The sequence below is a fragment of the Myodes glareolus genome, chromosome X (assembly GCF_982192425.1).
Source record: "Myodes glareolus chromosome X, mMyoGla1.1, whole genome shotgun sequence".
NCBI lineage: Eukaryota > Metazoa > Chordata > Mammalia > Rodentia > Cricetidae > Myodes > Myodes glareolus.
This window is the reverse complement of record NC_142053.1, coordinates 119,866,548-119,883,575: the sequence shown is the minus strand read 5'-3', so window position 1 is coordinate 119,883,575 and position 17,028 is coordinate 119,866,548. Positions and strand designations below refer to the sequence as shown.

Here is a 17,028-nt window from a genome sequence, read left to right as displayed (position 1 = left end):
ACTGCTCTAAGAGAAATGAGAGACGTGTGGAGCAGACCTAGCTCCAATACACAGCTTGGAGCAGCAGCCAGTCAGGCCCATCCGAGCTCAACCCCAGTCCACCCCATAGCTGGCTGAGAGGGAAACCAAAATACTTGCTGCTATAAGCAGCTGGCATTTCAAGTGTGCTTGTTATGAAATAGTAAACCTTTGATGAATTAAACGTCTTCCATCGGCTATGTATTAGTTCCCTTCATATTATTATAACAAAATAGCCAAGACAATTATCTTCTGAGAAAGGTGTATTTGGGGCACATAGTCCTGAAGGTTCTACCCCACGATCCGGGAGCCACTTTGGGCTTCTAGAGAGAATGAGCCATCAAAGCAGGAGGGTGTTACAGGGCAAATCACTCATCTCGTGAGCCCAAAAGCAGAGAACAGGATCATTAGCAGGGTCCCGCAAGCCCTTTTGGGGACATGCCTCCATCACACAAGGACCTCCAGGTAGGCACTACCTCTCACAGGTTCACAGTGCTTCCCAGCTGTGCCACCCTTAAGACCACACCTCCAACACAGAAAACCTTAGGACACACTCATCCAAACCACAGCAAGAACCTTAAAGGGCATTAGTATTGATTTCTTAGAGATATTCTAAGAATAGACCATAAACTGGGTCACTTCAGCAACGGAAAAATGATTTTCTCATAGTTGGGGAGGTTAGAAGTCTAAAATCGAAGTGACGACAAGGTTGCTTCTTCTAGAAACTGTGAGGAAAAATCAGCTTGATGTGTTTCTTCAGGCATTGCTCGCCTTGCCAAAGAGCATTCTCCTCACATTGCTCAAATACCCCTTTTCAAATAGACTGTCAGCTATATCGGTAAAAAGTCCACCCAAACATTTTCATCTCAGCATCTACGATGATACTAGTTCTAAATAACGCTGCATTTCTAGGCACTGTGGGGCAAGGTGGGACTTCAACACCTTTAAGGGAGAATACAATTCACCCCCAAACACCATCCCTGCTCTTTCAGAGGGTGGGAGAGAAGATAACACTGGAAGGGTCTGATAGTGTTATTGGGCAGCAGGAACTAGAAGAACCCACCTTTCTGGATAGTTACAGTGAGCTATAAAACATGTGAGGTTTGCTGTGGCTTCTAAACGCTAAGCACTTAAAAATCGATGCTGTTTCCATTTAGTACACATGTACGCAGCTGTGTATGCTTGACAGCTGGGGAAACATCACAACACGGAAGTGGAGGTCAGAGGACAAGCTGGGGGAGTTCCTTCCACCATGTGAGTCCTGGGGTTCAAACTGAGATTAGGCTTGGCAGAAAGTGGCTCCGCCGGCTGAGTCATCCCCCACCCCCAGTCCCAACGTCAAACATTTTATGATGCACATGTAATAAGTGCCCTTGGCCTGGGTACATCCCTTAAACTGTAAGCTGTGTGCCTCCTTTCCAGCTCTCACCACATTAAGCCTACATTTCCCTTTGTTTGTTTCCCGCAGTCTCCTAATGCCCTCTTACTGTGGGCTGCTGGTTCACACTTATTTTTCCTTGCTGCTAAAGAGGCTGCCTACACGTTCTTTCCTTGCCATGTTCCCCTGGCTGTACTCAACACTTGTCTCCTCTGACCCCCTACCCAGCTAGTGCAGCAAGAGTGCTTTAATAAGTGCTGAGGAGAGCTGCTCTAGTATGCCAGAATAGAATTGTATGCCCTCCAACCTTTTCCTTTATGACTCTTTGTATCTTCAATAAACCTGCAAAAGACCTAAGCACAAATTGAAATTTGTTCCAGTTTTTACCCTTTACAGAAATAAGCATACCCACTAAAGCCATAACATCAAAGCACGAGCCAGGCTTCAGTAAATTGCATGTTTAGTTGGGTCAAGAATACAATCCCTTATCCTGTGTTTAGAACTCTCAGCGTGCAATGTCTGAACACAGAACGGGCTCTCCAGTCCTTTCCAAATCAGACTCGAAAATGTCCGCACTGCGCAGCTTTCATTAATGGGAAACTACCCACTGCCACTATCTGGTGATTTTCAAACGGTGGGGAGGACTCAGTACTCTGGGGGAACTCTTGGGCATTCACATAGGAGCATCAGGTTAGTGGTTTATCAGGCTACTTTTCTGTTTTTAGTGTAGGAACTGAACCCGGGCCCTCATGTGTGCTGGCTACACTTCTAGGTCTGCATTCATACTTCTAGGCCTGCATTTAATGCATGAAAACATTAAAAATGAGTAGGAACTCATGTTAGAAATTAGTACAGCAACACCTACATTTCAAAGATGCTTATAATAATAATGCATCAATATTTAAAACATTTACATTCGGCAGCAGCTTCAGGCCAGCACTTTCTTTAAAAAAAAAAAAAAAACAATATTACCTATCAGATTTTTCAGTATTGATTCAGTAGTCAAAGTGTGGTTCAGACTGACCTCATAAGCATCCATCAATTAGATGGTGAGGGCTACAGGCTGTTGGGCTTAGGCTAAGACTTTACCTAATCAGATGTTATTCTAGTAAGACCATGAAGTGATGCTCATGGGCTTTCAATTCATAGGTGCTACATCAGCTTTTCTCTTCCTATTTCTACACAAAGGGACAATTTCCTTTCCAACGGAACTCGTCAAAGTCCTCAGCAAAGTACCTCAGAGAGAGAGAGAGAGAGAGAGAGAGAGAGAGAGAGAGAGGACATGTGTGTGGAATCTCCCCTGGTCACTCTGAACTTTATTTATTGAGGCAGTCTCTGAGTCTCTTAGTCTCCCCGATATCTCTCTCCCACAGATTTCACAGGCACAGTGCTGCTCTTCCAAACTTTGTGATCTCCGGTGGGATACGTGTGGCTACCTACAGTTGCTTCTCTGTGGAAGCACACAAGAAGCCTCAAAGATCTAATTTAGCCCACTCAGATTTCTGTGGCCCCAGGAGCATCCCAGTCTTACCTTGTAGGCTACAACCTAAAGCTCCAGTATCCTTCTTTGAGAGCCACAGACTTACTCTTGTTTTTACTGTTAGGTTTGTGGTTTTGTATGCCCTAAACTTGCTAGTGTGCCTCTCAGGCAAATGTCTTTGTTTTTAAGATTTTATCTTTATTTTTAAATTTTCTAAACACAGAACAGGGCTTCTCTCTCTCTCTCTCTCTCTCTCTCTCTCTCTCTCTCTCTCTCTCTCACACACACACACACACACACACACACACACACACACACAAGCAAGCAAGCATGCATGCACACACATGTACACAGAAGGCCCGGGAAGGCCAGAAGAGGACACTGGATGCCCTAGAGCTGGAGTTATAGGTAGTTTTATAGGAGCACCTTGACATAGATACTGGAAATAGAACGCAGGTCCTCTGCAAAAGCAGTACAAGCTCATCACCACTGAGCCTGTCTGTGGTAGTCTGAATGCAATTGGTGCCCATAATCTCATAGGGAGTGGCACTATTAGGAGGTGTGGCTTTAAGTATGGCCTTGTTGGAGAAAGTGTGTCACTGTGGAGGCAGACCCTGGGGTTTCCTATGCTCAAAATTTCCAGTGTCTCAGTCAACTTCCTGTTGCCTGCAAAATATAGGCTGTTCAGCTACTCCAACACCACCTGTATGCTGTCATGCTCCCCACCATGATAAGGGACTGAACCTCTGAAACTGTAAGCAAACCACCCCAATTAAATATTACTTTTTAACTTTTTGGGGGTTTTTTCAAGACAGGGTTTCTCTATGTAGCCTTAGAGCCTGTCCTGGAACTAGCTCTGTAAACCAGACTGGCCTAGAACTCACAGAGATCTGCCTGTCTCTGCTCCCCAAGTGCTGGGATTAAAGGCATGTGCCACTACCGTCTGGCTTAAATATTTTCTGTATGAGTTACCATGGTCATGGTGTGTTTTCTTCACAGCAATAAAAACCCTAAGACACCATCTCTAGATCTTCTGCCTTTATTTAATAACTTATGTGGAAAATAATTTCAAACTTAAGAATTAGCATTATGTACTTTGGTAAACTCGGCAATGGACACAAACACCTTTATTGATACTACGACTACATTCTGATATAGCAATTGACAATTTGGCAACATTTTTCCTCCAATATATGATCTAGTTTAGGTCAGAAATAACACTATCTTAGCTACTGAGCCTCTTCAAATCTGTGGCCTTTCATAGCCTGACTGTTTTAGCATTAATACTTTTAAGAGTTTTATGTATATGTGTGTGTGCATTGATGTGTACTATGTACGCGTACTATGTGCATGCCTGGGGAAGTCAGAGGCCAAAGAGGAACTCAGGTCACCTGGAGCATCTGCTACAGGATGGGCACTGGGAACCCAACTCAGGTCCTCTGAAATTGCAAGTACTCTTATCCACTGAGCCATCCCTCCTGCTCCACATCCTTACTTTTATTAAAGTGGCCAATATTGGGCTAGGCCAGGAGTAGCACTTGCTTAGTGCACCCTACAATTGAAGAGTACATAGCCTGTAGGGTCAAGGGTTAAGGGTAGGTTTAGGCAATCCTTTCTTAGCTAAGTATTGTATAGGTGACAACCCTGTTAAGACTGCAAATTCTGGAGGCACAAGATATCCACTTGCCACTTGGGCAAGTTGATTCTGGTCACCTGCGCAAGATTATGTCCAATTTCTCCACTGTCAAGTGTGCAATAGGATCAATACCCTGCCCTTGATAATGTTCATATCCTAATCCTCAGCACTTTGTACAAATGCTGCTTCATATGGCAAGGCAGCCTTAGCAGATATGTAAGTGGGGCTAGGGTCTAGATCTCCTGGGTGAAGCTTAGTGTAATTCCAAGAAGCCCTACCTGAGGAACATAAAAGAAGGAGCAACCCGAAAACTGCTCCCCTAAAGGTTTTGAAACTGAAAGGAGGAACTAAGAGCCAAGAAATGTAGACCCCCTCCCCAAGGAACTGAAGGGGTAGCAAATGTATTCTTCTAGAAGGAACCAGCTTTGCTAATAACTGGAATTTTTAGCTGTATAAGACTCAGCTAAGGTTTCTTGACCCCAAAACCTTTTCAAGAAACTACGCTTGTAGCAATCTGTTAAAGAAACAACAGGAAATTGACATATTAAAGCCCCATAAATAGGATCCTATCAAGATTTCCCCTTTAACACTAAAATGTAAACTGCCCCAGTCTTCAATGATTACCAAAAGCCAAATTTTCCCCTCCGATTCTACCACCTTAACATAATTCAGCACTCAAAGTAAGTACCTACTCATGTCCTTTGCTTGTTTCTATATTGTCCATACACACTCAAGATTTCAGGATTTTAAAAATTTTATGTGTGTATGTGTTTGGGTATGTATGGATGTGGGTGCCTGTGGAAGCCAAATGAGGGCATTGGATCCCTTGGCGGTGAAGTTAAAGGCAGCTGTGGGAGCTAGAAACTGAACTAGGCTCCTCTACAAGAGCAGTGATCATGAGGTCAGAGTCAGATTCAAACTACAGACAAAAAATCAGGATGAGTTATATGACCCTATAGTTGGATTTGTGGCCTGGCTGGCATTGAAACCTGGGCCAAGGTAATCCTCCATGTGCTGGTCAGGGAACAAAGGGACACCAAGTGCAGAAAAGTGATACCGAAGGATGAGGCCACTGACGTGCAAATAGGGGGAAAAAAGATTTGGTCACAGAAGTGCCCACTACAGATTCAACATACCATTCCAGTTTTCTAGCCTATTTTTGTGTACCTTCTCAAGTTTCTGGCCCCCTTAGTTCCATGAAGGAAATAAGAAGGAACCAGCAAGGCAAGACTGGGCCTTGAAGTTTCCTGTTACCACATTGGGACTGCACCCTTGCTCAGAGCAGGATACCCCTACTCACCTCACACCACAGATTGTTTACTTGAAACCAAAACTTGAGTAAGTTCTTCAAGTCAGCCTTCTTCTTCCATGGTCTACTTAGAAAAAGCTATTCTAAAGAACTTCCCCTTTAGAGTGAACTCTAATGTCAAAATTATGTCCTATGTGCACTGAACTTTCATCCGCCTCCATCACACTTCTGAGAAAAATGCCCGTGATGCTGGAATCAGAATCCAGTGCCCAGTGTGTCTATTCCTTCCCACTAAGACACTGTCTCTGAAGACATGAAGCACTTCAGCAGCTATGGACAACAGATGCGTAGTGTAGATTGTTTAGCATGGTTGTGGCAACAACTTGAAATAAATACTGAATGTGACGGGACCAGGCGAAGCATGAAATATACTGACAGCTTCCCTTAACACTGGGGGCATACAGATGGAGAGTAGCTAATTAAACTCAGACACACAGAGATCAAGGTGATGTCTAAAAAATAAAAGGATAATAGAGCTGGAGAGATGGATGAGTAGCTAAGTAATTACTGCCTTCCAGAGGACCTGAACTTAGATTCCTGCATCCAGGTCAGGAAGCTTATAACTCCCTGTAACTCCATTCCAGGGGGTCTAGATGGTGTCTTCTGCTGGGCCACGCAGGTGTAACACACACACACACACACACACACACACACACACACACACACACACACACAAAGGAGAGGAAGGGAAGAAGGAAGAAAATAGCTGCTAGAGGGATGCCTCGGCAGTTAAAAGCACTTGCTGCTCTTCCAGAGGACCCAAGTTTGGTTTCCAGCATTCACATCAATGAGCCTGTAACTAGAGCTCCAGGCTATCTAATGTCTCTGGCCTCCATGGGCACATGCACTCACATGCACATGTAGATACATACCTGCCTACACATAAATAATAATCTTTTTAAAAACAAAGGACATGAAATGTGCTAAGGTTAGACATGTAGTCAGAATTACTCAGTGTGAAACTAACTTACAAACATAGCCATTAGCCAAGATGTAAAAATATTATAGAAAAAAAGTCAAGAAAAACGATCTCCAATAAAATTAACTCTAGGGTCAAAGCCAAGCCTTCACTATGTGGGGCTTTCCATCTCTCGGGAAAGGGATAGAGCAAGTTTCCTATACTCTTTTGGGACACTGGAGGTCTTCAATCAACAGGCTGGACTGGTCTGCCTCCTTACCCAGGAGAGCTCTCATTCACTTATTCTCTTACATTTCTGAGCCAAGTGGCAGAGAGGGGACCTATTCCTCAGTGCTTCATCACGAAGGCACTGCTCACTGAAATGCTGGTGAGTTCACAGAAAACTGCCTGCATTAGTGAGCCAGCCGAAACATCCCCAGGACCTCCAGATACACGAGGTAAGTGTACCTGCCCAGCCACATTAATCATCTCATTTCCCAGTGAAATCACAACCAAGAGGATTCAAAAAGCTTTCCAAAAGCACTGGGCTATTTTCTTGCTGGTGTTCTATTTCTCATTTTTGAAATGAGTAAAGCAGAAATCAGTGGAATGGCTGCATTAGGTAATTGAGATTTTAAATGGTTTTGGCTGAGGAAAACTGGCCTGCCAGAGTTGATTTGCAGTTCTGAGAGAGGGACAAATAAAGCATGAAGGACAGTGGTTCTTGAATTCTGTTTAATCAGAAATTTTCATGGGAAAACATCTGGATCTCCCTCTCCACTGGTTTATCACTGAAATTTAGCCTTTCCCGTAAGCATGAATGTAGGTGAGAAACCACACTATTACTGGCAATTTCTATGACATTGTCAACAAAAGAAATCAACACCTTATCACATTTCAGTACAGATCTTATGTTTATCCTTATTACATCATAATTATATTACTCAATGCACCACTCTATCCAGCTATGTAACAAGCAATAAATCAACACAAATATCAAACTATAAATTTTGAAAACTAATATAACCTATTTCCAGCTAATCTTATTTGTTTAATACATTTTTCAAATGTTTCTAAAAAGAGTCTCAGTTTTCACTAGGCAGCTCTCAAAAAGAATATTAAGAAATCTTGGTTGGAGGTGGAGAGAGGACTCAGTGGTCATGGAGTCTGACTGCACTTTTAGAGGACTGAAATTCAAGTCCTAACACCCAAGGCAGCTCACAATCAACTTGGAACTGCAGTTCCCGAGGTTCCAACACCATCTTTCTAACCTCCAAGAGGACCAAGCACACCAGTGGTGCAGACATATAAGCAGGCAAAATGCCCACACACATAAAAAAACATTAAATCATACTAAAAGAAAAGAAGCCAGGTGGTGGTGCACACCTTTAATCCCAGCACTCGGGAGGCAGAGGCAGGCAGATCTCTGTGAGTTTGAGGTCAGCCTGGTTTACATAGTGAGTTCCAGGACAGCTAGAGCTGATACACAGGGAAACCCTGTCTTTAAACAAAAAAAGAAAGAGAGGGAGTGAAGGATATAGGGAGGGATGGAGGGAAGGAAGGGAGAGAGGGAAGGAGGGAGAGAGGGCAGGCAGGCAGATAGATCCTCAGGGAAGTCAGAAAACTGGAGCAGGAGGTTCAGAAGTGCAGGGCCTCCCTGAGCCATGCAAGGTTCAGCCTGAAAGAACTCAGTAACCACCTTGTCTCAAAATAAAAAGAAAATTAAGGCTATAGCTCAGTGATAGAGCACTTGTCTAGCACACATGAGGACCTAGGTCTAATCACCTGTGCCAGGACTAAAATGGGGGGGGGGGCAGACATCGTGAGGAATCGTCAACATACTGAGTCCAAAATTTATATTTTACTCCTAAAAACAGGTCTGGAAGTGCATGTCCATAATCCTAGCCATAATCAAGAGGTCAAGGTGGAGAATTAGAAATCTGAGGTCATCCTCAGGCTACACAGCAAATTTGTCTGGGATATGTAAGAACTACTGCCTGGGTATGGAACCCTCAGGCACATTTTACCCTTGAACTGGCCCATTAAGTGGTATCAACATCTCATTCAAACATAGTTTTGAGACTTAGCAAGGCAACGGAAATGAGCATGGTTTATTAAAAAAATGTATTAATGTTAGTTATTATTTGGTACAAAGACTCCAGACAGGGAGCTAGAGCGATGCCTCATCAGTTAAGAGCACTTGCTGCTCTTATGGAGAACCTGGGTTTGGTTTCTAGCATCCATAACAGTACACAGCTACACAGTACAGCTACCTGTAACTCTGATCTGCCTCTCTCTTCTGGCTTCCTCAGGCACTAGGTACATACCTGATGTACATACATGTAGGCAGGCACTCACATATGCACATGAAAATAAGTAAGGTTTTAAGAGAAGACACTAATGGGCCGGGTGGTGGTGGTGCACACCTTTAATCCCAGCACGCGCGAGGCAGAGGCAGGCAGATCTCTGTGAGTTCGAGGCCAGCCTGTTCTACAAGAACTAGTTCCAGGACAGGCTCCAAAGCTACAGAGAAATTCTGTCTCGAAAAACCAAAAGAGAGAGAGGACACTAGGCAACAGGGTGATGAAAGGCCAGGTGTTTCTTCAAGGCCGCATAGCAGCTCCACACAATAATGAGGTATCAAACACTGCCAATCAACCGGCTTCTGGAACAGGATGCACCAAAAAAAAAAAAAAAATGCTGTCCCAAGAGGGATGTTATGCAGCTAGTGCCACAGTGAAAATCAGCAACTACTGTTGCCTTGTCTGAGCAAGTCTTGCCAGAGAGAAACACTCAGTGGGAATAAAATGCTTAGAAAACAAAGCTGTTGGATGAACATGAGCAGCTCCACTTAAGAGTTTCTGACAGAGACCAACACAGAACACAGAACTAACACACATAGCTCCCTTCCCTCTCTCAGGAGTCATGAGAACAGGATAAAACCGATCGATTTATTGACAGAGAAATGACAGGCAGAAATACAAACTCTTGTGGCAGAGAAAGAGAAAGCAAGGACATGACTATTCAAACTACACAGGAGGGAACAGCGCATCTTTTTTATTTTGCTATCAACAGTGCTCTGGCCCATTAAAAGCACCACCAACTCAGCTTTCCCCTGGCCCAGTTGGATCAGTTTTATAAATATTCAATCACATTTCCAAGAGAAAGCAGCATTTCATATCTTAACAAATCAATTCTTATTATCTGCTGTGTTGAATAGAATTTTTAAACACTACCCATATTTGTCTGCCTTTATTAAAAAGCTAGGACACATATATTCCACTGTTGAAGGAAACGTTCATGCCACACAACACTAGTCACGAAGAACAAGCATTGCTGGCTCATTAGCATTTCTTTAAAAGGCAGCCAAAGCAAGGGTGGGTTTTAGCTAGTGCACAGGGCTGGGGGTGGGGAGTGTTCGTTCAGTTTGCATGTTTCTCTGTTAAAATAATAAGGGTTCAAAACTGAGATCCTCCTTCAGCAAATACCAAGAAATTAGTCTGAATTCACTTTTATCGCTCAAGATAAATTCAACACTGCTTTCTTTATTTTCTCCCGAATGTATTTCCCAAGTAGCCTTGCATAACCTTATGCTCTTCATTTCTATCACTTGGCTTAGCAGGACCTGAGTCACCAGAAATATGAGTGCATCTGTGGTTGCGGCCTCAAGTTACTCCTCAAGTACCAACCAGGTCATGCTTCGCATTAATAATATAGCCCTACAGCTGATACACTTGTTTTCTTTACTCCAAAGAAGCAAAAATTGAGCTGGGTGTGGTGGTACAAGCTCAGTTCTCAGGGCTACATAACAAGCTCCAGGTTAGACCAGGCTACATACAGACTGTTACTTTGTCTCAAAAGAAACAGTGAAATGGGGGAAGGGGAGGAACAATTGGCTCCAAGTAAAATTTTAACTGAGGCAGTACAACCAGTTTCAATCCTCCACAACATAAAAGTCTTCCGACAAATTGCAGAAGCATTTGGGTGAAGTGTCTACTTGTCTGCTTTAAACCTAGCCATGAACAAAAAATCTAATTTGAACATGACTCTCAACTCCTTTATTCTGTAATGTTTCTTCTTTCATAGCAATCCAAACTACAGCAAAAGTCTGCACTCATTTTAAAGGTCATTTGGTATAGCCTATATCATTTGTTTCTGTCTTAGGAGGAACAATGAAGAACGTTCAGTGTTGGCCCTGAATCCACCTCACTAAACATTACATTTCCAAGGTTTTACTTACTGTGAAAATACCACAAATGAACCAATTCCACTGATGGAGTAGAAATCTTGTACGTACAATACGAAAGACAATTCAAATTGGTTGGATTGTTATCCACAATACATACAATATCAAGTTGATATTCACATGTACTCTGTTTTGTTTTCGAGACAGGGTTTCCTTGTGTAGCCTTGGCTGTCCTGGAACTCACTCAGTAGAGCAGTCTAGAATATACCTTTGTCTAGGCCATCAGAAGTAAGGAAGAGGAGAGTGGGCTGAAATAAAGGGACAAAACACACGATAGGTCTCTTTTGTAATTTTAATTGAAGCACTGCTAATCATGTCTTTTGAAAGCACCAAATTTTAAGATCTAAGTCAATTTGGGGGTGGGGGGGAGAAACACTATCAGGAACTTCTCTCCAGAACAAACAATGATGTTTATTCCTCCACATGTCCAAATTAAAGTCTACTGAAGCCAAAACTAAAACCCAAACCCCACACAGAGAAAAAAAAAAGATAGATCCTAAAGTCACATTCTAGGGGGTCAGTGCATTCCGCAGTCTTCGCTGGGCTGTCTAATTGTCCTTCAGCTGACTTTCAAAAATTAACACCCTAGCTCATCAAAATATACATTTTTTCCATTGGCTTTTTTAAATTAAAAATAATAATTAAAAACAAACAAAAAAAAACACTTGAAGGAATTCATGACCAGTTGCCTGACTCGGTTGATGGCATACAGGGCAAATGGAAGTCAGGAAGGCGGCTTGCAGCACACGACATTCAGGGGATGCTCATCTTTAAGGCTTAGCTTTCTTCCAAACAGTGTAAAATACCCACCTGGAGCGGGAGTCAAGGAATAAGAAAGGCCATTCAAGGAGGAGCAGGTACCACTTAACATGTGTATCTGGGCCAACAAATTGAAAGATGGACAGGGATTTATGGGCGTAGGTTGGACACTGTGGGGATAGGACAAAGGGCTTTTAAACAAGGCACTTTGCAGCATGGGCTGGCCACCATTTGGAACAAAGACTGAGGAGTACACTACTCAGTTCTACTGCTTCTGCTCTGGAACTCTCCCAAAAGTCTGAAGCATCAGTGTGAGAAGAATGAAGAAGGGAAATTGGATGGGAGGAAAGGAAAGGAGAACAGAGCAGGGAAAGGTGAAAGAGTAGAAGATCAGCAGGACATGGGACTCTAAGACCCAGAGCCTTCTCCCTATCACCCTATTCCTCAAAGCACTCAACACGAAAAAGACCCTCCTGAAGGGGCAACGGAGAGTGAAGATGGAGATGCTAAATCTCCCCAAGCCACTGAAGGACATGGCTACCCAGCAACCAGAGTATCCCCCTATTTAGACAGAGGGCCTAGGCAAGAAAGTTCTTGCCTCTTACTACGCATCCAGCTTCCCACCTGCCCAAGCTAAGAGCCACTCCCAGGGCCAGCAGCATTGCAGGGTCTCCCTGATAGCAACTGCCATCATGGGAAAAAAAAACCTGGACTCAGCTTGCAGCTATGGAAGCTACTGACTGTGGACTATAGTTTACCACAAATATGGCTAGTCTTGCTAGTCAGCTTACTCTGGGCATCCCCCATTTTCCCTTTCATATGCTGAGATTACAGGCAGGCCATTAAGCTTGTATGGTGGACTTCTAGAAATTCAAACCATTTCTCGAGTTTTGGGTACACATCAGTACCCTAGAGGACTGAGGAACAGGCCTTTGGGCTCCACCCCTACATTCTCGTTCGGGTGATGACAGAAGAATTTGCATATCTAACTAGTTCCCAGGTGATGTGCCTGGCTAACGTCTATCTTTGACAGCAATTGTTTCCGCTTTAGGTCAGTAGGACTTAATGATTAAAGGCCCCTGGGAAACTATGACAAGGGACGCCCCAGTCTCTAAGATTCAGAAATAAAGCCTACTTTTTCAAGTTTCTAGGAAGAGTCCCCAGTTAAGTTTGAAACTCAGAGTTTATACACTACAGAGCTAATTCTGCTTGTTGTTATGATTAATAATGGCAGCATATGATGTACTTAGATGTTCTGAAACGGCAGCACATAATGTCATGGTCAAAGGATACAATTCCAAGTATGAAGGGACACAGACAATCTCTTTTGAGAATTCCACAGGACAATACAGGCGCCCCAGCTGTTCTTCATAGAGTGACAGGGCTTCAGTCAAATTGACACAGTTCCCCTAAATCAGAGAGAAAAGGAAACATTGGGATTGCTAAGTCATACTCACTTGAAGGTCTCTAATAAAGGAAGAACAATGGGAGCTTGAGAGAAAAGTTCATCTTTAAAAAATGAGATAAAGCCTCTATACTTCCACAGATTGCACTGATTCTATTTATGGGTTCATTAGTTCATTCTCTTTCTACCTCATTTACGGAGCTATTTCAAATTACTGAAGTATGAAGCAAAAGAAAGCAGTGAAGCCAATTTCTCATTAGTGACATAGTTCATTGTATCCACACCACACAATTTAGCATATTCATCCACATAACCCACTCAGTAAACTTTTTTTCAGTAATAGTTACAACTGCATTGAAAACTGAAATAATCAAAATAATGCTCTTGCTTTCCATGCTGATTTAAACTACGTCCCTTAAACAGCAACAACAAAAGTCCTGACAGAGAATTGCAGTCATACCTCATTCCTTCCTCAAATTCTGATTTTAAAGTGTATCATTGTGCATAAACCTGGTGTGTGCATGTGTTACTGCATGAGTGTGACAGTCTGAAGATCACTTGCTGGAATCAGTTCTCTCCTTCTACCTTTCTCGTGGCTTCTGGGAATCAAACTCAGGCCGTCAGGCTTCTGCTGCAGGAATGTGACATGAAAACTTCACAAAAGTGGCCTATGCTATCAGAACTTCTGAGAGCAGCCATCCAGTCAAGAAAAGGGGTTAGAACTATTCCAAGAGACAGCCTTGGTAGTTTTAACTTAGCACATTCACTTAGCACAACGTCATCCTTTAGTGCCAGCCTGTTTAATAACCCATCATCTAGGGTCCTGCAGTGGGATTTAGCCAAAGTGCCCTTCAGCAGCATATAATTTGGTTTCAACATCAGGTTCACCATGAGAGCATATAAACACCACACATGTAATTTACAATTCATAAATAGAAAACACTGTCCAGTTGTTTTTAGAACACATCACCACTAGGGAAGCTATATAGAACGGAAATGCCACCAAGGTGTACAGCTGACTGGTTGTCTGCCATCTTAAAACTGACACCCTGCTCTGTGTTTAAAGAGGACATATGGGAGGGCCGGACCTCCTTACTGAGAATGTGGTAGAAAAATTGGAAGGTTTCAATTTGTTCTTTCCCAACATTGTCAAGAAGCAGGTTTTCAAAAGAAAAAGGGAAAGAAGAAACTCCACAAATAGAGACCTACCCAAAAAAAGAACATGATAAATTTCACTTTCCTGTCTACATAAATAGAACATTTTTTTCTTTTCTTTTTAAGAAAGATGCACTGGAGTTCCAAAACAAAACCCAACAGCAAAGAAATAATCATCCATCAGTTCAGTAGCTTTGGTTTTAGAAAATTCTCCATCTCTCATATTAGACTTAAGTAACACTTGCTTTTTTAATTCACAAACTTTTGTGTTGTTTACATTTTTAAACTTAAATCAGTTTGTACTATTTTTGTAATATTAATCTTTATCTGAGTGTTTCTTATTAGGTTCAAAATTAAGCAAAACTAGCTGGGTGTGGTGACACACACCTTAAATCCAAGCACTCAAGAGGCAAAGGCAGGGGGATCTCTGAGTTAAAGGCCAGCTATCCTGCTCCATACAACCAGTTCCAGGCCAGCCAAGGCTGTATAGTGAGGCTCTGGTCTCAAAAAAGGGGCAGTAGGACTAGGACAGTTGTTGAGGTGGTTAAGAACCACTTACTACTCTTCTACAGGACCCAAGTTCAGTTCTCAGCACCCATGTTTGACGGCTCACAACTGCCTATTAATTTTAGGTCTAGGATGACCCGATACCTCTAGTTTCCAAGGTCATCTGCATATTTGCATGCACATACCCCCACACATATATACATATCATTAAAAATAACAAATCTTATGCAAGCAAAACTAAACAGTAAAAAAAAATCACACTCATGTGAACTACAAAGTGTACAAAAATTTTTTGAGAATTGACATTAAAGGACAAGAAAGAAAAAAGATGGCTCAGTGGTTAAGAATACTTACTGCCTACGCAGAGAACCCGAATTCAGATTCCAGCACCCATGTTGGGCAGGTCATAATCACAAGTAAATGCAGTCCAGGGGATCTGATCTCAGTGGCCTTAGAGAGTACTTGTACTCACATGCACACACACTCTATTGTCAGTTTTTTCGTTTTATGAGACAAGGTTTCTCTGTGGAGCACTGGCTATTCTGGAACTCTCTACATAGAACAGACTGGCCTCAGACTCACAGAGATCTACCTGCTTCTGTCTCCCGAGTGCTGGGATAAAGGGCCTATGCCATATGCACAGCTTTAAAACGTTAAAAAGAAAAACTGACAGTAAAGATGCTGGAAAGACAACTCGGTGATGCAACGCATATAATGGGATCATAGACACTCAAGAGGTTTAGTTTTCCACACTCGTGTCAGTGTGTTCACGAATTCTTGTGACTCCAGCTCCAGGGAATCTAATACTCTCTTCTGGACTCTGCAGGCACCCATACTTACACACATATAATTTGAAAGATAAAATAAAAATAAATGAAGAAATTTTTCAAATGATGCTAATGATGGATTACTTCCAGAAAGCAGTAAAGCTTTAGCAAGGATTACAGATGTCTAAAGGGGACTAACAATGAACAGTCCAAGCTATGGGAGTGCTCAGGAACTTGCTACATTTTTCATTGTGGTTTCCATGTGTGTTACATACCCATTTTTGCATGTAGTAGCCTATTTTTTTCCTTTTTTGCCTTTTCAAGACAGCATTTTGCTGTAGTTTCACAGCCTGTCCTGGAGCTAGCTCTTGTAGACCAGGCTGTCCTCGAACTCACAGAGATCCGCCTGCCTCTGCCTCCCAAGTGCTGGGATTAAAGGCGTGCGCCACCACTTCCCAGCTGCCTATTAGTTTTTAAGTAAGTGGTTAGAGACAGAAGATAGATGGTCAAGTCCCAGAACCTTACTTCTACCCTCAAAAATGCACATTCCTAAGTTCTATGGCAAGATAATAAGGCTACTTTCAAGCACCCAGGATGATACCAATGATGTCACAAATTTGCCACTGTGACACGAGCAATGTGTTGGTAGGAACATTCAGTTTCTGAAGATCATTATATAAAATCCTCATCCCACCATTAACATTCTCCATTTTTCTGCTACACACTCCAACTAAGGGCAGAAGCTAAGGGTAGGAATCAAGTGATATCACCTGAGCATGTCAATAGGTAGACAAAAAAATAAGCAGAGTCTAAGGATATAAGTCAATGGGAGAACTCCTGTCTATCATGATGATGAATGAATAAGTGAATGAATGAATGGTGGCGAATACAGCTTCCTGTAAGGCCTCTTAAACCATGTGAATCTTAGTGTGTGGCACATAGACCAACACAAGAAACAACCTCAGGACATCACAAAATGGTATCACTTTATATCTCCACTTGTACTGAATGGGAGGACAGAATGTATGCAGTGATGTCTTTGGGATAATCCTTGGCAAAGAACACAGCCTTGGACTGATGATCTGGAGGTTTAAAAGAGAAACAGTTCACAAAAGCGAGTCCTCAAAGTTACAGTCATTAGTATTTGTACATGCTGCATTCTCATGGGACATTTCTATTAGTTTCCCACACTAAAGCACCAGTTCCCCTTAGCAAGCAAGCACAAAACTACCTACTCCAAACTGACTGCTTCACAGAGAATCCATACTTAAATCCCCTTCCCTTAGCCTCCCAGGTAGTTGGGCTTATAGGCAGATGGCACACTAGCTTGTTTTCACACTCCGTACTGGAGCAGAAGCCCTGTAGTGTAGTCCTGAATTAGTAAGTATTGTTGACATGGGCATTCCTCAGCCCCATGGAATGGAAAAGTCTTCCCCAGCTGGGATTCAAAGAGATGATAATACCTTCTTT

At 42.6% G+C, this 17,028-nt stretch overlaps 1 protein-coding gene across 1 annotated transcript in view; it reads right to left on the bottom strand.

Annotated features, from left to right (window-relative positions):
* Positions 1–11,243: 11,243 nt before the first annotated feature.
* Sms (spermine synthase) overlaps positions 11,244–17,028 on the bottom strand; it is a 56,130-nt gene continuing 50,345 nt past the window's right edge. The window contains exons 10-11 of the mRNA XM_085684905.2: positions 13,018–13,133; positions 11,244–11,775 (exon numbers count right to left, since the gene is read on the bottom strand). Coding sequence (XP_085541031.1) covers positions 11,736–11,775; positions 13,018–13,133 — 156 coding nt within the window. The 3' untranslated portion in view covers positions 11,244–11,735. The remainder of the gene's footprint in view (positions 11,776–13,017; positions 13,134–17,028) is intronic.